Source organism: Pelodiscus sinensis, chromosome 2 (assembly GCF_049634645.1).
Source record: "Pelodiscus sinensis isolate JC-2024 chromosome 2, ASM4963464v1, whole genome shotgun sequence".
NCBI lineage: Eukaryota > Metazoa > Chordata > Testudines > Trionychidae > Pelodiscus > Pelodiscus sinensis.
Window position 1 is genome coordinate 151,709,202 of NC_134712.1, and position 24,370 is coordinate 151,733,571.

The window sequence follows — 24,370 nt, forward strand, 5'->3', positions numbered from 1 at the left end:
TGAAATATATTCCATGTTGGGTGACTTCAAAACTGATCTATTACACAAAGGAAGTATTTTCTGCAATTAGCAACTTAAACTGATTATTTTTCATTGCTATGTATTTCAGGATTCTAGAACTAGTAAATTTCAGTCTCAATACTTCTTTTACTTTCATAGAATTGAAGTGGAAAACGAGCCCTTTGACTTTTCAACTCTCTATCTGTTTCTCTATTTTGTATGAACTAATCATTGAACTGAACTAGTTAAATACATTTGAAGTTAAAGAATCTGTTCATCTGTATGGGGGTTATTGCTGTCAGAAGCTGGCTTAGCACTTCAGTAAACTCTGGTTCCAGGTGCCAAGACAGTTACTTTCACCAGTTTGTGGTTCAACTTTCTTTAAAACTTCAGCAGCAAACGCATACTGCTTGAATATTTTATTCACATGATTTTAGTGTGTTTAGGTCTTAATATAGGTTGTCATAATTTGACATTTAATTAGGTTTAGTTTTTAAAAAGAATTTTGCAGTGACTGTTCTATCACTTTCAGATTTGGCAGTGTGGGGGCACTTTGGAAATTGTAACCTGTTCGCATGTTGGACACGTGTTCCGAAAAGCCACTCCTTATACTTTTCCAGGTGGCACAGGACAGATTATCAACAAAAATAACAGGCGTCTTGCAGAAGTTTGGATGGATGAGTTCAAGAATTTCTTTTACATCATTTCCCCAGGTGAGCAGTCTTTGCTGTGAAACAATTCCATTCAAGATAGAAGATATGAGTGAAAAATAAATGTCAGTACTTGCTAAATAAAAATGCTAGTAATTCTGGAGAAAAGGCCTTTCAAGTAAAATAAAGATCACTTAAAAATTTCTGTTAAAGCCGTGGTCACCAACAGGTCGATCGCGAGCTACTGGTAGATCGCGAGGCCTCGACCAGTCGCTCACGAGGCGTCCTGTCTGCCCTGCCCCCATTTTCCTCCCACCCCCGAGAAGCCCCACTACTTACCTCAAGGGGTGAGTCAGCCCCGCGTGGGGGGTGGTGTTTGGCCCCGGGGCAGGTGTGCGCGCGGGACTTCCCTGCGCGGGGTGGGGAGGTGGTTTTTTTTTACGTTTTAACTTTTTCTCATGTTTCTTAATAAATTCCTTCTTCCCTCTTAATTCCCCTCAACTTTTTTGTTTTCTTTTCCTGTATGTAGCAGCTCTTCCATTGATGCTTATGATCTAGCCCACAAGAAATGAGTAGCCAAGTTTGAGGGTGAGAATTCCTGGGGAGAAACAAATTTAGCTCCCAGAAGAGCACCAGTCAGCCGTGAAATCAGTCATGATTAGTTTTCCTTTATCTTTTCCTTTCAATCCCATTATTCAGTTCCTGATTTTCTGTCTTAGTGGTTAGTAGGACAGTAGAATTGAGCATTGAGACTGTTCTCATAGTCATACAGTTAACTCTCAATCAGGAGTTTACCCACCTGGGAATAAGTAGTTCATCTATAATGATAATGGGCAGTTATTAGTTTTCAGAGTATTTAAACTGGGGAGTTTACTTGAAGGCCCAACAGACGAGAAAATTATTAAAAAGATGTGAGAATGGTGAGTACAGAAAGGGAAGCCAATGGAGCCTTTTCTAAAGTAAGAATAATAGAGGCCTGTTGGAGATTGATAGGTAATATTCCGGGAGGTCACAAGCAGTAAGGGAAGGATCAGTAGTTGGGATAAAAGGATTTTGGAAAGCTTCAGGGTATCCAAAACTTGCTTCATTGTTTTAAACAATCCTCTGCAGCTTTTAGTCATAAAGGTCCATTTATTTATAAATTATTCCAAAAATATGACTTGCAATTTAAGCATCTCTGGATACTTACAAAGGATGCAAGTTTCTCAGGGTGAGAATCACATCTGGACCAATACATTACCCATTGAAAAGATGGACTAGGTAAGAAGTTACTAACTGCATTAATCTACTAGTTTAAAAGACTAATACCATCAAGCTCAACATCCATTTGTTCACTGTTGCAAACAATAGCTTACATAAACTAGCAGAGTGGAAAAAATAACTCATTAAATGCAGAAGCTCTACACATTTTTTCCTAGAGGAAACCTATCCAAACTTAAAGAATGTTTATCAAAAGATCCCATAAACCAGAGAGTGCACTAGCTGAGCCACCAAATAAGGGTGTAAGGGAGTAGTCGACTAGCCGACTCCTCGCTCTCCCCACCCCACCCTGCTGCCTCTATCGGAGGCAGGGGAGAGAAGTAGGAGCCAGCTTAAAAGCCGGTTCCTCCCCTCCTCCCCCCAGCACTGTCTCCGTGGTGCCACCCATTTAGGGTTGCTAAGTGTCCGGTATTGACCCAGGCAGTCCAGTATTTTCGCCTCCTGTCCGGTAAAAGAATTCAGAAAATACCAGACACCTAAAATGTCCTGTATTTTCCGATTCTTCTTTGGTTAAACCATCTGGCAATGTACACCCATTCTCTCATCCCTCCCCCTCACCACCACCATTTCTATCAGCAGCCTTGCCACAGGTAGGGACTGCTGCCAGCTGGGTAGGTAGCCTGGTTCAGTTCCAGGTGCGTGACCAAACCCCGCTGCGGCTCTGCAATTTAAAAGACAGTAGGAGCCGGGCAACCTTCTCTCCCTCCCTCCCTCCCCCCCTCCGCAGCTCCTACTGCCTTTTAAATTGCAGAGCCACAGCACAGTTGGTTCCAAACCTGGCATGAGCTGAGACTGAGCCAAACTGCCTATCCGACCTGGCTCATACTACATTTCAAATGCAGAGCCACCGCCGTCTGTACCTCTCCCTGTCTGTGCCACATATGCAGACAGTCTGTGTCACAAAGTCTGTCTCTCACACACTGTTTCTCTTTTCCTCTTGCCTTCTTTCTTGTCCCCATTCCTGTCCCTTCCAACCAAGGCCCCACCCCTTCCAAGGGCCCATGGCTGGCCTCTGATGACTTACCAAAATTTGTGGAGTCAAAAATGCAGAAATTATTGTCCACCCTGTAGTAGAAGGATTTTGGCAGTCATTGCTTGAAGTCCTGATAGAATTAGCACAAAGGCCTCCTCTCATATTTACAAATCTGATCATCTTTCTCATGGGTTTGTCAGTCACGCAAATCTAAACTACCGTAGCATCAAAGTAAAAGCTAAAAATGTGAATGCTCAGCTGTGATGTAAGAATGTTATTAGAATCACTTGGCTCATCCACCAGCCTGTCCAAAATCTCATTGAGGGTTCTCTTGTGTTTTCTGGGTCTGATCTTTTCTTATTTGTACAAACAAGTCCACAAGTATCTTGGACTTTTATGATATGAATAATTTGATATGGCTTTTGATCCAGCATGGTCCTTTCGAGCGATATCACTGGTAAGCATCACCCTTACTGGGTGATGCTTAACAGTTACTGGGTAATCTGTGGCCTGGCAGGTTGGGAGAAGCTCGTGTGGTGGCTGGCCTGAGCAGCCCCAGTCAGCAGTAGGCCCAGCCTCGTCAGAGCAGCCTGTGGCATGGTGGGCTAAGCTAGAGCAACCCCCTGCATTCGCTGCGGGCTGGGCATGTTTAAGCTCATCCAGACTGTGTGGGTAGGGGGTGTTTCAGCTCTGCTGGAGGCCTGGCTAGAGCAGCCCATGACACACCACAGGCAGGGGACTGCTGTAGCCCAGGCATGTCAGACAGGCGTCTGGAGGGCCGCATGCAGCCCAATTGAAGTTTTTTGTGGCCCGCCACTACATTTTATAAAAGAATAAAGTGAGGCCTGCTGGCTGCTCAGAGCACGTGGCCGAGTGCAGATCACAGCTGGCCAGCTGCTCTGTGCACTGCGCTGCAGTGACTGCTTGCAGCCAGCCGGGCCGCGCTGTGCACGGTGCCCAGCACATGCTTACGGCCGGCCGGGCCACTCTGCACAGTCAAGTGCCTGCTCACAGCTGGCCGCTGTACTCACCTCGTCCTAGCACCTGAGGAAGAAGTATGTGGTGGCGACGGTAGCTCCAGGACCCAGGCATTAGGTTAGGGGGACTGGGAGTGCCTAGCTCTGGGAGAGAAGAGAGGCATTAGGTTGTGGGTGCCTAGCTCTGGGGGAGGAGGGAGGCATTGCATCACAGCCCTGTAGATCTTCCCCTTGTACAAGCATGCAATTCAGTGTTAATTGCCTGGTGTCACATATGTCCTGAGTTTTAAGTACCTAACTGTACTGTGTTAATATTTGTCATATGATTCCCTTGGAATGTAGGCATTGCCAAATCAGACAATGGGACCCTCTAGTCTAGTCCAGTCCAGTATTGTAGCTACAAAAGTGGCCAATACAAGATGAGTCTTATGATGGGGTGTGTGTGTGCTCGCACATGTCCACAAGAAACTACAGTGGACAGATTTCTCCAGATAGGGAATGTTTCTTCTTCACTCCCACCAGTTTGTGGCTGGCTTGTGATCTGAAACGTGAGTGGGTTTTAATCTGTTTTTTATCCTACCTATGGTATTTTAGATGTTTTCTTTATCAATAAGCCTTCATTCATCCTTTTAAAAATCTTACAAACTTCTGACTTCACTGCTATTTAATGACAGAGTGTTCCAGAGATGAATTGAGTAAAAAAAAAAGTTTCCTTTTATCCATTTTTTGTCATGTTTTGACTGTTTGCTCATCAATTCCCACTTTGCACACCTGATATCTATCTTACATTTTACCTATTTGTATTTCATTTTCTGCTCTCTGGTCTTAACCAGGGATGGGTTTCCAATTTCTGAATGATACCTATTTAGCTCAAATAACATCTGCTTTAAAGATAAAAAAGGAGAAAGATATAAAACTGGATAATTTCAAACTACCAACAGCCAGACAAGGGTAACTGGGGCATACCAGTATTGCTAATAAATATTCAGTTGTACATCAGCCAGCCAGAGGGCAATTAACTTGTTAGTCTTGCATGGATTATATATGTAAGAAAATTACATGTACCTTTGAAAGTGCAAAGTTTAAGAAATCCTAAGAATAGCATAAAGGCCAGCTTTGCAAGCCACTCGATTCGTTTTGGTAATCCTTCTGGGGACAAATAGACACTCAGAGCAGGCGGGGGAGTAGGGTCTGGATGCAGAATAAGGCAGCTCACACAGATGTCATATTTACATTCCAGGGCAAAAAAAGAATCAGCATGTACCTGGTTTACACCGTGCTTCTTGAAAGAAAATTCAAAGGCTATTGTTTGCCAGGCTGAAGCAATTATTCTGAGATCCGAGTCTCTCCCTTATTGTTTTGGTCTATACTTGTTTTTATTTCAACGAAACGAGTTATGTATCATATAAAAATAATTAAAAAGTACCTTCAATTTATACTTAAAAATTATAAAAATTATTATATATGAGCAAATAACAATTTACGCATCAAATTATTGTATTAATTTCAAATAGGCCCTGAGAAAATATTATACAATATACCTAAAACATAATCTATAATAATAAATAATTACGACTTTCCGATAGGCTAGAGCAGGCCACCAATGAACTTCTATGTGAAAGATAGCATAATACAAACCTAAACAGTACTGAATTGTAATTCAGATGTTCTTGATTAATAGTTGTTAGTCCGATCATTTGTTCTCCAGTGCTGAAAGAGAGGCATAAAACAGATCACTATTCATTGAAGGAGCCAAAATCAAACTGCTCAAAAGTCAGCGTCTCCTGTACAATCCACCAGCAAACATTCCGAGGACAAAGTAAAGCATCCTTTGAAATAACACACACTATAGCACCATCATGTGCCATACCCATGACATTACGGAAAGCGGTGGGGCATGCTTCCTGCTTCCAGACCCTCCCCAGTTCCTCACCCTTTTGACTTTCCAAATGCATGGGCTTCCAAACTCTGTTATACATTCCTTTGGGTGTTGTAAAAAATCTCTAGGGAATACACAGGAGAAATTGTGTAAAGAAGGATTTTTTTTATTAGATTCTCATAACAGACTAGTCAGATGAAATTTTAAAATGCTGGGAAATTATGTAAATTAGGGCAGCTTCAAGATGTACCAATGAGAACACAGATATATGGGGAACTGACATATAGTGCCCTCACTTCCAGTCAGCATATGTCACAGGTTCAGTTGCCCAGCAGCTGTCCAGTCTGTCTAATCTCAAAATATAGGGGTTTTATTTGATTGTATATGTGGCACCTGTTTCAGGATGACTTCAGGATCTTATCAAGATTTTAAAAAGACTACTTGTGACTCTTGATATTCCCACTGAGATGTCCAGGAGAGTTCTCTCATTTTGGGTTTGGCAGGGCCTTCCAGAGTGCCTCTACATATCAATGGTGCCATCCTAGAGCCTATGTAGATCATGACAGAGCAGATGTTCTCCTGTCTGCCTTCAATAGTAGGAGAATTGTGACATGCTATATTCCTTCCCAAGGCTTATATTTTTGTGTTACACTTAGAGAAGCAGAACTATCAGAATCTTGGTTGGGGGAGAGAAGAGAATATGCCACGTGTATTGTGAATGCAGAATTCATTTATTATGCCTTACTACTAAAATTATTATTAGAATATTATTACCAACCTTAGTTGCTCATGCTAGTCCACTGGCCAGGTGGCCTAAAAATGAGAAGTGGAGCTGGGTCTTGTTGATGCTTACTGATGCTCCTGGAGAATGATCCTAGAATCAAAGTCCCAGTTCTGTAGTTTTGCCCTCATCTTTTTATATGTTTTAGCCCATAGATCCTGTCCTGTCCCACAGCCCTAGGGTAGTGTATTGACCATGAATATTGGTTAATAGAGAATGTGGCTTTGCCCTTTTTCTAGATCGGGCTTTTGTGTGTTTGTTTCTTGGGGGGTGGTTTTACAGGTGGCCCTGTCACTTGGTCACCAAGACAGGTTGACGCTGGGGATTGATTCCATTTTTCTTACACATGCACGTCCCTCTATATCTTTAAACAGAGTTAAGGCAGTACAGGCAGTCCCCGGGTTACATTGATCCGACTTACATTGGATCCCTACTTACAAACAGGGTGAGGCAACCCCACACTAGCTGCTTCCCCCCAGCAGACCAGGGAGACGCGAAGCTAGCGCCCCCCCCCAGCAGACCAGGGAGACGCGGAGCGGCTTTTCTTAGCAGACACCTCAGCTTAAGAATAAAGGCCTGAGGGAAGTGAGGTGTGGGAGAATAAAACTGAGCTCTGGAGAAATGTTTGGCTAGCGTTTCCCCTACAATATGTACCAGTTCCGACTTATATACAAATTCAACTTAAGAACAAACCTACAGTCCCTATCTTGTACGTAACGCGGGGACTGCCTGTACAGAGTTTAAAATGGGGTTCAGTTACTATATGCTGTCACTTCAGTTACAATGTATTAAAAAGGAGTTATAATAATAGATCCTTCAAATGTAATTCTTAACAGACTACTGACAAATTTGTTCTAAAGGGGTTAACATTGTTTAATTTATAAAATCCTATTCATAAAAATCAGTCCGTAATTCATAAGGTTATAGATATAATTAATTAAAAGTGTGATTTCATCCTTCATCCCTACATTTATATCCATCCCATGCCAGATTCCATAGTTATATATAGCTGGCTTGTTATAGGCAAAATATATTTCGAGCATTTATCACAATTGCAAAATTAAATCAAAATCCAGCTGTTTAAAATTCACTAGCAATTGCTGTATGAAATAGTTGTTTTTTTTTTCTCTACAGGAGTTACAAAGGTAGATTATGGAGACATATCATCACGTCTTGGGCTAAGACACAAACTGCAATGCAAGCCTTTCTCTTGGTACCTAGAAAACGTGTATCCTGATTCCCAAATTCCACGCCATTATTTCTCTTTGGGAGAGGTAAGAATTATTTTCATTTACATACTCTTAATCTTCCTTTTTGTAAGGGGGATCCCACAGTAACATCTAGTTTTTTAGATTCCATTTGAATAATAAAACTGAAGTCAGTGTCTCCAGCACCAAAGTTTGGTATCTCACAGCTCCATGTTTTTCATCTGTAAAATGATTGATATGTTTGACTTCTGAATAGTTGGGTGAAGTATTACCAAGCAGTTGACCCACAGAGTCAAAGATTGGGCTTCTTTATCCCTCTTTTACAGCAGTACTAAATTAGCATGGAAGAGCTTTGGAGAGAAAATGTTTTATTCAGTTTCATTGATGTGCATAGTGCTTCACGAAGAGTTAAAACTAACAAGGAATTTAGAGATACATGGAAAATTAGTATATACCAGTTGAGATGTAAATTTAATGTCATACACTGCTTGTGAATCCTGATGGTGTACACAAAAACTTTTAATGTGTGCCACAAGAATCCACAGACAGTGCATGACATGTTGGTTCATATTGCACTCTAGCAGGTGTGCACTGCTCTACAGAGTAGACAAGCCCTTAGTTGCATTAGATCTAAAACATCAAAGAATTACAAACACAGCATGAAGAAAGGAATTCTTTGAGTGGTTCCTCATGTCCATTTCATGTTAGGTGTGTGCACACTGCGTGATCTGTTGCTGAAGTTTTTCTCCATTGGGCTGGCTCTAACTCCAACTGGTCCAACAGTCTCTCAGTTCATTCTTTTTTCCCATGACGGATGCTAGAATGACCTTTCTTACAATGTCAAGGCTTTCTTTCCAGTGATTTTGGACTCTTGGTGATTTTCATGGTGGTATAAATAGTTTCTATTGTCAATGGAGTTCTTTACCCCACGGGCCCCAGGTTCCAAGCCCTGTATCTCTGGTAGCAGTCTATGCCAGTGAGTCACCACACTCAAGCTACTTCATGTCTGGGGGAAACTCACATGAGGGAGAAGTGTCAGATCTTCCTGGACTTTTGACCTTGCACTTAAAAAGTCAGACCTATTAGGCTGAAGGACATCAGGACTCATGGAAGCTGTCCTCAGGCCAGTTTCAAAGCTGAGCAGCTCTGATTTTGAGGTAAGCAATTTGATATCAGTGTGGAGTTTTCCTCAACACCATTTGCTACAGTGCCAAGGAAGAAGCAGCATACTGAGAACACTCATCTGTGCAGAAGAGAAACACTTAGGGTGTGTCTAGACTACCTAGTTTTGTCGACAAAAGTGGACTTTTGTCGACAAAACTATACCAGCGTCTACACTACCGCTGAGTTCTGTCGACATAACGTCGACAGAACTCAGCAGTTTTGTCGACGCTGGTATACCTCATTTTACGAGGCATAACACCTTCTGTCGACAGAACTCTGTCGACAGAAGGTGTTATTGCCTGTAACGTTGCGTCCAGACTACGGAGTTCTGTCAACAAAGCAGCTTGCTTTGTCGACAGAACTCAATGTGTCTGGACGCTCTTTGTCGACGGAAGTTTTGTCGACAGTATCTGTCGACAAAACTTCCGTCGACAAAACGCGGTAGTCTAGACGTACCCTAAGTCCAGTGTGAGATCCTCCCACAACACCCAGAAGCCCGGCTGGTGCCAGATGTCTGATGGCTTCATTGACCCTGGAGGTTTTCCAAGCATTGAAGGACCTTTCTCAGCCTGTCCCACAAACTGTAAGGGGACACTTACCGTTTCTGGTGAGCAGAAGGAGGGAGCAAGCAGCCAGCACTGGGCTTGTTCCAGGCACTTTCTGGGGGCAAGCCTTCTATGATCCCAGTGTCATGATCGCTGGTTTGTTGCCAGTCCCCTGAACTCTAGGAAGGTAGAAGTGGGAGGGTACTACTGAGCCATGGTCTATGAAAGAAGACTTATCTTTGGACTCCAAAGGAGAATATTCTAAAGCTCAGCACTGGTACGTAGCTTATGCACTACTAGTGTTCAGTACCAGTCCCTGTGCAGGCACCTGGCCAGCAGGTCACTGGACAATGCAGTGGCCAAACTGGAATCTTTGGGGGTTTCTCCGGGTGCCAGGTCCTCTCTCCTACTCTGTGGTTTCAGAAGGACATGCACCTAGCTGTTTGGCACTGGAACTTGACTTCAGCACTGACCCCCAGTACCAGGAGAGAGAAGGAAGAGGAAAGAACCCCTCGTCCATCTCAAGCTGTCCCCATCCTCCACAATTGAGGAGGTTGACAGGTTTGGCAGGTGATTCAGGACCTATCAGGACCTTCTGAAGCGGGTCGTTGCAAACCTGGAACTGAAGATTGGGGAGCTCAAATAAATGTTGCATTGCCTAATTGATATCCTGGCTGCGGCAGCTCACTCCAAAGGGCTTTGTCCATCAATGAAAAGGTGATGAGATGGGATCAAAGCCTAATGGCTGGAAAACGTTTTTCTCTGTCCCCTTCCTCCCACTCCTCCAAGAGAACAGAGAAGTACTGTGTTCCAGCAAGCAAGGTTCAATACCTAAACAGGAACATATATGCACCTTTGAGAGTCTCTGCTGGTGTCTGCAACAAATGAACAGGAGAGGCAGAGACAGTCAAGCACTACTCCTAATCATAAAGCCACAATGAAAATAAACCTTTTCAGAAGAAAGGTTTATTCAATATCTCCAACAAGCAAATTTTGCTGGGGAGGTGTGATTTTAATCTGTGGGACTCCTTGTCTAAATTTAAAGACTCCCTGCCTCAGACTTCAAGTACTCCTGACTTGAAGGCTATGTCTAGACTTCAGAGCTTTTCTGGGTCCAAGGAACACATCTGCTTTTTTGGAACAATTTCTGCAAAAGCGGATGTTTTTTCGCCATCCCTGTATTCCTCATTGTATGAGGAAGAAGGGATGTGTTGAAAGAGGATGTTTTTCCAAAATTTGGCCCAGTGTAGAAGGGCCAAATTTTGGAAAAGTCTTTTTCGAAAGAAAAGTGAAAAAAAGATACGCACATTTTGGTTTTCAACTTGTGTATCTTTTTCCGATTATTCTTTGAAGTGTAGAGTTAGCCATAGCTCTGGGCTTCCATTGTATCTAGTGACCAAGTACCATGGCTAATTATGCATTAATTACAAGCATGTATATCCTTTTCACTTTTAAATGTTACAACTTTGTATTTAAATGAATACCTCCTTGGTTTTGGAGGGCATATAGTACATCCCCATTCATCTTTTATAGTGCCAGGGATGGTTTTGTTATACCCCTTTTACTTTCTCTTTAAACAGGCAAATCTGTTATTGAGGGGGCTGTCTTTTCTGTCTCTAATTTTTGTAGCTTATATCTTGGCCCCTCTGTTTGGCCCATGTCTCTTAAGGTAACATAGTAGCCAGAGAATGTACATTTGATTTACAAAATCACATTTCATTTTTTCCATTTATATACAGTGTCGTACGTAGATTAAATTTAACTGCTTGTGTACATTTGAGTGCTTAATTCAATAAAAAACTACAATGTTATCTAAGTCTCTTTCCCAAATGTTTAGTTACCTTAAAAACTAGGAATGTGTCTGGGTAGTTCAAATTATTCATTGCGGCATGCAGTACCTCATAGCTAACAAGTCACGAGCGGCGCAGTGTTTCTCAAACTGGAAACTGACTTCCCATCCTGGAGTAGTAGTGATGTGTGGACAGTGAGATTCTCATTTTTCCTACAACCACCAGGAAGTGACTGGGAGGCAGGAGCCAGTCCCTTCTCCCCCTGCCCCCCCAAGTCTCTGAAAGCAGGGCCCCTCTCCCTCCCTCCCACCCCCCAACACACACATGCCTCCTTCCACCCCCTTAACGCCAGTAAAGGAAACTGCTGAGGAGTTGCTGTTTCAGGAACAGTTGGGACTGTATGCTGGCATGCCTGGGCTGGATTGCTAAAGCAGCTGCATGTGTGAGTGTACTTTCTGTACTTTCTTCTCACAATTTGTCCTGGGCCAAAGCCATCCTTGTTGGTTGCTATGAGCTGAAACTGAGACAAACTGCTTGTCACAGAGAAGGAAATGCAGGAGTATGTCTTTTGTGTATGTATGAAGCAAGTGTCACTAAAGTTGCATAATATTTGACATTACCATTGCATTAGTTGTCAGTGAATTTCAAGTGTTGTTTCTGGTTTTACGCAAACTAAATATTTTGCACGTACAGTGAAACTAGTCTTAATTGAAGGCTGAATGTATAAATCCATATTAGAGTTTGTAAATGAGTCTGTCCTAAATGGTAAGAGTTAGGACCACCAAATTTGGTATGCAGCTTCCTTTTATCGTAACTTAAAGCAAGGTCGGGGTTTGGTTGTGCCAGGACAATTGGATGTGCCTGGAATGGGATTGTTTCTCATAACACTGAAAGAGAGTTATTATATAATGACCACAAGGGGCAGCTAGGAGCCTAAGGTGGGAACCGGGACAGCTAGAACCCCATTGGGGCAGAGGGCAGAAAGGGACAGCTATCTAATATATATCTGAGAAAGTTTGTTTCTGTGTCTCTGAACCCCAGACGGAGGACATATCTTCTTCCCCAATCTGTAGCTGTTGCGATGACCATGCACAGATGTATCTCATCTGGTCCCAAGCTGCTGCGGTGACATATGACTGGGCTGTCCTCTCTCCCTGGGGCAGCCTGCATAATGAATCTTTCAGCCCTACCCAAGGCTCCCACCCTACCCCCAGCACCGTTTAGGGTGGGTGGGAGGACTGAAGGTCCTCCTTCCCCAATTCATATGGGGACATTGCCAACCCAAGCAATGCCAGATAAATCTTGTAGTTTAATATACAAATATAAATTGAAGATTTTTTTGAGATGTTTGAGCAAACCAAAAGAAAGCAGAAGAATGGAGTGCAAAACAGTTTTATCTTCCCCGTGCTCTCATATCACATTTTGCTTAACGAGCAGGGCTCGCCAGCCGTACGGTTCTGCGCATGCGCAGATCGTTCTACACCGGCTCTTCCAGGGTGTAATCTACTTGCCCCGGGCAAGTAGATTACACTATTTGTCGAGCCCTGCTATAATATACAATTTTTCCAGAAACAGGGCCATTATTTGGGACAAAGTGAGAGAGATCACCATGAAAAGAACATGTTTATAAAGCTAACTGCCAGAATAAGTGTATTTTTGCACAATACTGTAAAATCTTTTGGTATTACATTTTTACTTTAGTCTCTTTACCTTTCCATCCTTTGCATTATAATTCATGGGGTGGGAGGAAGGTTACCGGGGTACCGGTTGGTAAGATAGTGACTTGTTTCTAAAAATGTTCAGATTTTATGATTAGCCAAAGGAAACAAGTGGAGTATGACTTACAAATACAATTGGTAAACTGCTTTGGATACTATAACTAACCCAAGTAACTTACAACTTCTTTTATATCATGGTGCATTATGTTTTCAAAACAAGTATGAAAAAACCTTCCTTAAAATCTTAAATCAAACCTGAATCTTTTGTGCTTAAAATTGTATTTTGTTTTTATGTACCTATGCATTGAGCGGTTCCACGTTAGCATTAGAAGCTCTGAAGTAATATGAGGCTGGTTTCATAGATACCTATCTGGTCTACTTTAAACAAGGAAATCTCATGAGAATGATCTTACATGAGTTATTATAAACTTTGTATCCTGGGGCACTTAAGCTCAACTGAAACTCCAACTTTCAGAAGATTTATTCATCACTATTTGTGAATCAGATGCCAGTGGCATTCTCTGGGGGTTGATTCTTTTCCCCCAGTAACTATTAATAAAAACCTGTCTTGATGTATGCTACGCTTTATTTCTTTTCTAGATAAGAAATGTGGAGACAAATCAATGCCTGGATAACATGGCAAGAAAGGAAAATGAAAAAGTTGGAATATTTAACTGTCATGGAATGGGTGGAAATCAGGTGACAAGATGACATTACTCATCTGTTTAATTTTCAGCACTTTCAATAGTTAACTGTACACAAAATAGGCTTTTTAATGAACTCTAATGTGAGGTGTGGCCTGCAAGATGAATTAAGAGTGCCTAAAAATGTTACCTTGTTGCCCCCAATGTAAGTCATTTGGACCTGATTCAAAACCCACTGTAGTCAGTGGGTGTCTTTCTAGTGACATCAGTGGGCTTAAATATTATCCATTATCAGGTAGGTAGGTATCATCTGTTACTCTAGAGGGAATTCTTTACAATGCAGAGTTTTGCAAAATTCCGCTTCCCCCACAGAATTGAGGCTGCACATTCTCTAGAGTCCAGTGGCTGTTGATCACCGCTAAGGGCCACTGGACTTTCTGCAACCAAGCTCACAGTGAACAGAGTACCCAACTTGACTGGGGTGGAGACTGCATACCCTGAGATGGGTAATCAAGAATAGGGAGTGATGCTCATGAATGGCCCTCTTTCACCTTAGTAGGCCGCAGCAGTCTGCGACAAACTGGTGTTCTACCTGCGGCTCAGCGGCTCCCCTGTGTGCCCCCTTCCTCACATGCCTCTTGTGCACTCAGGCACCAAAGCCCGGTGGTGTTTCCGCTCTGGGACAGAAGGGTAGGAGTGAGGATAGAGCACGAATCAGAGAATTCACAGCACACTGAAAGTGCTGGGAGGGAGGGAGGGGGAGAGGAAGTGTGCAGCTCTGGTGCCCCGGTGTGTGAACCACGTGGGGGAAGGGGGCAGACAGGAGGCCTGCCACTGCTGCAAATTGTGCTTGATGCTAATTCTTCCAGGGACATGAAAGGGATCAGGACACCCAGTTCTGCAAAAGGGTGAGGAAGGGCAGGGCTGCACCACACCATGTTCCCTGGCAGAATAGCAAAGCAGTTGAGAGAAGTAAAGGCTCTGGAGTGTGTGTCTGAACTGAGGGTGCCCCGGGGCTGGGCTCTGCATGGGGAGAATAGTGGTGTCTGGGATCAAGGTATGCCCATTTCTTGGGGAAAAGGATACTGATCTGGGGGCTGCCCCATAGCTGAATTGTTGTCTCCCCCATATTCCCTAGAGCAGGGGTCTCCAAACTACGGCCCGGGGGCCGGATGCGGCCCGCGAGGCCCTCTCATCCGGCCCGTGGAGACCTTTTTGGATTCAAAGGCAGAAGAAGTGAGATTGTTTCAAAACCCATTTGAAGCAGATGTGGCCAGTTGCCCAGATGAACTGCAGCTGGAAGTCATTGAGTTGCAAGCAAATGACCTCCTTAGGGACAAGTTCAAAATAGGACTGGTGGGTTTTTACCAGTTTTTGCCCAAGGAAGACTTTCCTAATGTCAAAACTTTTGCATCAAGGTACCTTTCAATCTTTGGAACAACATACCTGTGTGAACAAACATTTTCAAGAATGAAATACGTGAAGAACAATTTGAGAACAAACTTGTCCGATGATAATCTCAGGTCACTGTTGATGTTAGGGACAACAAATCTAAAGCCAGAAATGTCTGCTATTTTGGCATCCAGGAAACAATTTCACCATTCACACTAATACAGGTGTTCATGTGTAGTGTATGAATGTGTTATTAAATAATAACTGAATAAAATAATATTAAATAAATAATTAAAAACAACATCCATGTTTTGATTGTTTTTTATTTGGACCTCAAGTGTGTAGTCGGCCCCCGAACTGCTGTTTGATAGTTAATGCGGCCCTCGGGCTGAAAAGTTTGGAGACCCCTGCCCTAGAGGGAACTGGGTTGTTGTCGAGGTTTCTTTAATTCTACTCCTGCGAGAATCTTTTTTTACTGTTGTCTTTATTGTTATAGACATACTTGTTGATAGGAATTGTGAAATAATTTTTTAAAGTAATAGAAATGACAGTGATTATGTTGTGTTATTTTGACAAAAAATTGCATAGTTTTAAGTGTTGCATACAGAATTTTTAATTTTTTGGCACAATTCCCCCAGAAGTAATATATGCAGCAGCCATTCTGTAGGATCTCTGGAACTGCTTTTCTACAGATTTTCTCTGGTTGATTTGTCTCTTGCAAATTCAGACGTAAAAATACTGTTATGTTTATAGATTTCATTTTTACTTTTGTCTTTCTCCACTCAGGACTTTATTTTGTCTGCTTCCCTCTTTAATTTTTTGTCTGCTGTACTGCTTGCCACTTGCCAAAATTGTCCATTTTTAGGGAGCTCATCCTGTTCTACCTTTTGGGAAATTTTGAGACACAAACTTTGCTACTGTCAGTATGATGATATGTGTCTCCTAAGAAAACAGTTGTGTATATAGTGTAAAAAAAAAAGTAAAGAAATTAAGTTGGCTGTAAATGAAATAATAATGAACTGGTATGCAATCCTGCTTTTTTTCTCTACCGAATCCAGTAGATGAACATTATTATTTTTTCTACAAAGGTTTTCTCATATACTGCCAACAAAGAAATTCGAACAGATGATTTATGCTTGGATGTTTCAAAACTTAATGGCCCAGTTACAATGCTCAAGTGCCATCACCTCAAAGGCAATCAACTTTGGGAATATGATCCAATGGTAAGTCTTTGTGATACTGAAATAAGGCTTTCTCTTAATTTCTTATACAATTTTTTACAAAACCTATGATAAACATTATGTTCCTGTTAGTAACGTCTATTGTATGTTGGTCAGAACAGGACACCGTGAGTCTGGATTGTATTTTTAGGTGCCATCAATTCTTTAACTTGGGCAAGTTGCTGTGTTTCAGTTTAACTTTCTCAAAAACAGTTTTAACTTTTACTTGTCTCACAGGACTGAGTCTTCATGTTTGGAAACTGCTTTAAGATCCTCTACTGAAAGGTTTTATATTAGCAAGATCATAAAGGGAAAATTACCCTGACCCAAAACCAATTTTTTTCTTTAGTCCTGAACCACTAAAATAAAACCAACATTATGGGCTTTGTGACACTTCAGGATCTAAAATCTTGCCTCTGCCAGTGTTAGAAACAAATATTTTTATTATTCAAGTCAGGTTACTGAATTTTGAAGAGCATAAATCTTTACTATTTAGCCTTTACGTGTTGAGATATAGGAATTTCAGATAAACTGCTAGAGCAAGAAACAAATGACTTATATCGTTTGAAAGCTTTCATGTAATATAAATCTGTAAGGTTGAACTTCAACAGTTTGTTAAATATCAGCTTCCAAAAACATGATGCAGTTAGATGTTAGTATAGGGTGAGAGGAGTCATATTGTGTGACGTTTTTGATGTCCTGTCTTATTAACAGTGGCCCAGTGAATACCTCTTGCTTTGAAAATTTTTAAAATCAGCTACTATACTAAATGACTGTTAGATAATTCTTGTTAAGGAAAATCTATCCCTGCAACATATTAATAACTTCTGAGGAGGATAAGGATAAGTAGAAAAAGGAGGACCAATAGATACCCTATTTGGAATTTCAAAAAGCCTTTGCTAAAAATACCTCACAAAAGATATTAAAGCAACTAAGATAGTTATCGGTTGAGAGGCTAAACTACTAATGACAAATAAGAACTCATTTATTCTTTAAAAAGAAAGTTTAATGTATTAGTTGTTCAAAGGATTTTTACAAATATCCATGTTATGTTTGTTGCTTATCTATAAGAGGAACTGAAGAATAAGGTGGCAAATTTCTGGCTGCCAAAATATAGATCAGTCAAATCATTATGAAGAACTTTTGAAGTAGTTAAATCTAGGCATTTCAACTAACACAAGTAAATGGAATTAAATGTAGATAACTGACAGGCCATGCATAAATCTGAACTATTTAGACACCATCCAAGTCCTGAAGTAATTGTACAGTTTCAGTTCTTAGTGGGCATGTAACCAAGATTAGATTCTTTTGAATAACAAAACTTCAATGCTATAAGATGTTTAGTAGGTTTTGAAAAAGAATGGCTAGACATCAACAATAATAATAATAATAATAATAATAATAATAATAATAATAATAATATTTTCACTTGTGTTATCTAAAAGTTTACAAGGTATCAGGACATAAGCAATCAATTAGTAGCCTGACAGTGGAAAGAAACGTCTCACCTTTCCTGGTTGTATGTTTCTTCATTAAGCTAGTTTGCACCTTCCTCCAAAGCATCTGGGTATCAGACAAATCTGGACAGTTTGTCTGCTCTGATATGGCAGTTAATTTGTTTTTGGTTGAGAGAGCTCTAACCGTCTAGACATCCTCGCGTCACTCAAGCAGGTGGTTGTAGTCATCTGTTTATGAAACATACCTGGACTCACCCATTAGTCTTATGGGACCATACCAGAGCAGTGTCTTTTTGGCTCTTCTGCAAGGGTTGTGGCTCTTTTGACAGAAGGTCCTGTCCATTTTTTGCATCAGAAAGAAGGCATTATCTTTTCAAGCTCTTTTTTTTTTTTTTTTTTATAAAAGCCCTTCCTTTGTCTTCCCACAGTAATATGTAAATTTAATACTATCTGTTTTCCCCAAAGATATTTCCTTAGCTAGCAAGAGCTATCACATTTCCCCCAAAAGCAGACAGAGTACCAATGCCTGACTTGTTCTCTGGAGTGTTTCCTTCCTTCAGTGTCTATCACAAATATATTTTCAGACGTTGAGTTTGGGTGTGTAGGACATAAAATTCAGCCAGAAGCATAGATCTGAAATAATTCCTTGATATACATTGCTAAAGCTTCAACCAGTAGAACTAGGTCTTGGACCTAGTGGCTTATTTTGTTCTGTTAAGCAGCGCAGAACTTACATGCCGCCTCTTGGTTCTTATCAATGCATTCCTTGGTTGGCTTGCACGCTATAGAAGTCCCTCCTTCCATTTTTTCAGTTGGATTCCTGCCTCACTGTGGAGCTCTTCAAGGTTGCATCTGGGCAGCATTTTATCAGGAAAATCGGAAATAACCAGTTAAAGCCGAGAGAGGAAAAACACTTCACAGTTCCTGTGGCTGAATTTTTTTTCTCACTTTGAGAAAGTTGCATTCTTGCAATGGAGACAGTAATAGAAAAAGAGAAAAAACAGCTCCTCTTGCAGAAATCTTAGAGAAGCTCATTGATGTGGTCAGAACCACTCCCTGAATCACACTTAGACTAGGGGAAGGAGATTTTCTAGAATCTAAAGGGATTCGTTAATAAACTCCCCTTTCCTGTGGCCTCTAAAATGGTTTCTCCACCTCTTAATAAAGCCGTGTTCATCTCTATGAGGTACTAGCACCTCTTGTTACCTGACCCTATCCTCCCATTCTCCATAAGGAATGATGCAATCCCCAGTAGCTCTATAGTAGTAAATGGGAGAAGGAGGGCAAAGAGAAGCCCATTGGGCTATATAGAGGGGCTCAGCTCACTCTAAGGACAAAAGAGTGCAACCATTAATACTGTTACAAAACCAGAAGAATTAGAACCAACCCTGATTTTAACTAAAGCTTATTTCATAAATAATCCGCTGCTCCTGCTCACTGCCTTAAGATGGTATTTTTCATTTTAATATATTCTAGGCCACAGTGTAAACAGGTAGCACTAGCTGGCTCTCCAGAATGCCATGAGATCCTACTTTTCCTGGCACATGTGAACCATTAAAACTAGCAGTGAAACAAATCAGAAATGTAAATGGATGGTGGTAGACTGAACATTTTATAGGGAGCTACGTTGGGCATTGCTGGTAGATCTCACAATCTATAGGATTGGCAGCTTTTTTACAGGGTGTATTGTATGTGGCTACTGAGAATTATGTACATCTGAAAGAAAATTGTGTGTACCTAGTGTACTCTTGCACTTATGATTGAATAGGTGGGAGTTTTGTGGTGCAGTAATGGACTTAAGTTCCATAACATGTAAGTAATGCACACTTCATGGTTTCCCACAGTGAGCTGCAATGAAAAGCCGACACAAAACTAACTTGATTACTGGCAGATGCATTTAGCCACAGATCATTTTGTATTGTAGATCAGGCCTCAGTTACACAAACTTTTAACTAAGGCTGGAGTGGGCTGTTTTCTCACACAAGGCGTTCCTTCCTCCTGCACATACCCAACTGCTGGGAGCTCTCTTGTTTAGTATAGTCAGGCAGTCATCTTTCTCACTCTCCCCATTTTTATAAACTCCTACTTGGTCTAGGGTGGTATTCTGGTAGGTGATCGATAGGTTAAACCACCAGTAAAAGCCTAACTCAAAAATCATTTGAATTTCATGTCAATTTAGACCCTTATTCTACTGGTGTTTTTTCCAGACCTCATTTAAATAAACACAAATCAGAGCTGCATTGTTTGGATGCATAATGCATTTTATTGTTCTCTATGGATTGAACTAAGGATTTTAGAGGGCTATAACAGAAAATTATAAAACAGCATCTCCCCAAGCTGAGCTGAGAACTCCCTCTGCTAGAGTGATAAGGGCCTTGGCAGCATGTTTAAAACATGTTCTGCTAATATAAATTTGAAGAGTAGCTATGTGAGGTTCTATACGCACACAATCAAAATATTACTTCTTGTGTGTTACACAACAGCTTAAAGATGATGAGTAAATACAACTGAATAAGGATTGTGTGGTTTAAGCACTTTAATGGAACATAGGACAATTTGAGTTACATGCCTGACTTTAACACCTATTTAATATGTAGTTTCAGGTAAGTCCACTTATGTGTATAGAATGGTAAGAATAATGTTCTTCCTTCCCCCTTTTTCATCTTTGTGTTTTTAGATTAGGCTTTTCACTGCAGGGATTCTCAACGTATATGTTAGTGTATATTAATACAATGGGGCATGATCTTAGTTGGGGTCTCTCGATAGTATGGAATTCTGAGAAATTATGTGTATTATGGCACTAAGTAGTATTTCTTAGTGAGGTAGAGTTGCAAGATTTTGAAATACTTTTTTATTTGCCTTCAAACGCAGTGTATTTTATTGAATATTGAATCTGTGTTGCAGTGGTAGACTTAAAATACACCTTATATTAATTGTATAGTTGGTTACCACAAAATGCTTTTTAAAAAAAAAATCAAAAGAATTAGATTTACTTTTTCTACCTCGCCTTTTTCTGAAATATCTTGGTTTTTGTTTTTGTTTTTCAAAGAAATTAACCCTGTTGCATGTGAACAGTAACCAGTGCCTGGACAAAGCCACTGAAGAAGACAGCCAGGTACCCAGCATCCGAGACTGCAATGGCAGCCGCTCTCAACAGTGGCTACTTCGCAACGTTACCCTTCCAGAAATATTCTGAGCGGTTTTTACAAAAGAAAAGATTGACTGGGCTACCTCAGCAAGTATTTTGGCTGTATCCTTAAGTAGCAAAAAAGGGAGCTGTTTCTGCTCTGCAGGATGCAAAGTTCATCAGATATTAGAACTCTGACTCTTCTAGCTTTTCAGTAGCTGTGAACCAGCCTTTCTGTATAAGGACGTGAAACTATATACTTACTAGTGAAACTGCTCATGCTGATGTTTACAAGATTGAAGAGAGTTTCTTTTATCAAAGAATCATTCTAGAGAACGTTTAGACAATGGAAACATAATCACTGAAATATGCTCTCTGGAGAGCTGCATATCATTGTAGTTTGCTTGCACCTCTGAAAGTACTATTGTGAAGAGACTTCCAAGGTTTGTTTGTTTTTCCTGGTTAGCATTGGTAACCAGCATACTAACTATAATTACAGAAATAAATGGAACAGAAAAATGGAGACCACATTCACTATCAAGAAATAAGATTTTTACAGCAAGAAATATGTAAAACAGGGTTTAAAGGAAATAAAAATTGGAACTATGAAAAGTACAATTTGTTATAGTAAAGTATCAGATTTATATGTAGATTTTTATACCTCAGTGGAGAAAAAAATAACCAAGTCAAGCAATTCTTTCTGTTTTCAGTTGTAATAGTTCATGGATTTTTTTTTTTTTTTTTGTTCATGGTGGGTCTGAAATAATTTTGGAAGCAAATTTAATGAACTTCAGAACAAAAAATTGGCTCTTTGAATGGCAGCTCGCTTTTAGATGTTAATTTGGTTTGTGAGCTGTTGGAATGTAATGCATTTTTATTAATGTCTGAAAACTGGAGGTTTTACATGCTAACTTTTTGTCCAGACCTGCCACTTGAGTTGTACTTGGGTTGCCAGCTTATGGATTTTCATGGCCAAACAAAGGATTGTAGTGCATTTTGATTAAGTTAACTTGACTGATTATGCTTAGTGCCGAAAATTCCTACTACTGTACTACAGATCTGTTTTCACAGCAATAAATCTTTTGTTCTTTGTTTGATTTCCACTCATCAGAAAGCCTGCAAAATGATTTATTTCAGTAATAGGAGATTGGCATAACTGAAGGTTTCCTGGAATTTTTTTCACTTCATACTCAGATGTGCTTAATTGTCAAGTGCATACTTAGATTAGATTCTTGAATTGTAATGTTGATCTGCTGCTTTTTTCTAATAAAAACTGAAGAAAAATGTTAAATTAGCATGGTTTTTAACATTAATATAGCCAAAAGCAGTATGACTGTGCACATTACATTAATCTTGCACTTCTGAATTGCTTTATTTCATTTAAGCTGAATCTTTGAGCTAACCTAGTCTTGAAAACAAACCAAAAATGCTGACTACTCAGTAAGTTTCCTTTTAGAGAAAAGATTAATATAATGGAGAAGATATTTTTATAATGTGTCATTGTTTGACCAATTGTCCTGTGAAGTAAATTAAATTTAGACTAAAGCAAAAGATGCTGCAGCTGTTGTCTACTGTTGCAACCACTTTAGGTCTGCTATTTATATAGTACTTTAATCAAAGAAATCTATTTTTTCATAATTTTTTGCAGCCATTCCTGAGTTTTCTTATGCACAGACATGATTAAGCAGAACAGGGAACAATATTATGCAGTTGCTCAACAAAATATTATGCACAGCATGTTGAGGTAAAATATACAATTTAAATATATTTCACTGATGTTTTTTATTGGAGTTGCTCAAATGGCACAGAAGGATTTGAATTGGTGGTGTTGGTGCACCATGTCTATGTAAGTATTCAATATAAAGGAGTGAGTAAGAAGCCTGGAGACGGTTGTGGAATATTGGAAAACTGGGCACTAAGGCAAATTACACAATGAAGAGGGTATAAGAGTTGTGGTGTAATTGTTCGTATATCTGGTTGTCGTCCTTACTTTCTAGGAATCCTTTCTCTTCTCTAGCCTCTAAACATTTCTCAAGCTCTGAACTGAGAAACTGTTGTCTTCTGAGTCTACATATTATTCTTCTAATATATAACCAACCATTCCTGCAATTGTGGTCTTCTTCCTTAGTTCTTATTGGTATATGATGGTCTTTAGGGCATGTTTATTTTTCCTGCAATTCTGGTCTGGTAAAATAATTTAGCCCAGAAACAATTTCTCAAATTTGGAAAAAATTGACAATAAAAATGTTCTCTTGTGAAGCTCAAATAGCCCATGGTATCCAATAAGGATTTATTTTTTTTGGACTCAGACAGTTCTCGATACACTTTTATCCAGCAACTATGGAGGCAGTTTTCAGAGCAGAAACCAGTCTCCAGAAGGTCTTCCTCCACTAGAGATATAAAGACAAGTGCTCCTGTCTCTTACAGAAATAACATTCAATTATTCTCAGTTTCTTTCAGCCAAGGGACCACATGGGGGGGAGGGGAAATTGAATGAGGAGATGTGAAAGTGACCAATGAAGTGAAGCTGGGATGGGGGGTTAATTCAGTGTCTCTGTATTTACAGAAATTATAGAATCCTAGATATGTAGGATTATAAGGGACCTCGGGTCATCTTTTCCATCCTTCTGTGCTGTGGCAGGACCAAGTATACCTAAACCATCCCTGACCGATGGTTGCTACCAACACCAAGCAAACACAAGAAGGGGCTTATTACCCTAGGAGAGGGAAGAGTCTGGAGCAGAAGCTTCCAAAGAAAACTCAAAAGCCCACGAAAGCTTATGCTCCAACAGTTCAGTTAGTCTATAAGGTGCCACAGGACTCCTCGCCACTTTTAAAGAAAACGCGATACATTTTTCTCAAAATTCTTATGACTGTGTGAACAAGAGCTTTCCGTTTCTGCACAACACTACTTCTTCTGATGTACTCTATGCACCCAGAGTCTTAAATGGCTGGTGGTAGTCACAGTAAGGCACAGGTCACACGTTACCCACCTATACCTATGACATGCCAATCTGTATGCTTTCCAGAGAAACTGACCCTATTAATAAAAGAATAGCTGCTATAAAGGATTTGTAGCTACCCACATTTCAATATCAAGAAGACTTTTTTATCCAAGTGCTGAGAATTGTTCACTTCTGCCATGGCTATGGCTGTAATTTTACCCTAATGATAGCGATTCTGAGAGGTCATTGAGAGAGAATTATCTCCAATGGTGAGGATTGCTGGTGCTGTGCATCATCTTCATCTCCTGAATGGGTTTCTCAAAATTCACTTCTTAAAATTCTTTCTAAAGACATACCACTTGATGTAGTGCAAATTAGATGCAATTCTCAGTTCACATCCAAAATCCTTTTGTGGGTAGGTAAATACAATCTGCTGAAGGTCAGCTCAACTTTCATTCTAGAGCCTTGCGTACTCTATGGAAGCAAATATACTGGGAAGGCAAATCTTTTAGAACGTGTCTTCTTTGAGTGCTTGTTCATGTACACTCCACATAAGTGTGCATTTCCACATGAAAGCCACAAGATTTTTGCCTAGTAGCAACTTTTAGGTCAGCCTAGGTGCTTCCTGGAGTGGCACTGT

General features: G+C 40.5%; 1 protein-coding gene across 4 annotated transcripts in view; it reads left to right on the forward strand.

Annotated features, from left to right (window-relative positions):
* GALNT1 (polypeptide N-acetylgalactosaminyltransferase 1) overlaps positions 1–22,076 on the forward strand; it is a 147,360-nt gene extending 125,284 nt beyond the window's left edge. For all 4 annotated transcript variants that reach the window (XM_075921643.1, XM_075921642.1, XM_075921644.1 and 1 more), the window contains 5 exons: positions 533–713; positions 7,655–7,794; positions 13,546–13,644; positions 16,070–16,204; positions 20,708–22,076. In XM_075921643.1, the coding sequence (XP_075777758.1) occupies positions 533–713; positions 7,655–7,794; positions 13,546–13,644; positions 16,070–16,204; positions 20,708–20,854 (702 nt within the window). In that variant the 3' untranslated portion in view covers positions 20,855–22,076. The remainder of the gene's footprint in view (positions 1–532; positions 714–7,654; positions 7,795–13,545; positions 13,645–16,069; positions 16,205–20,707) is intronic.
* Positions 22,077–24,370: the final 2,294 nt, after the last annotated feature.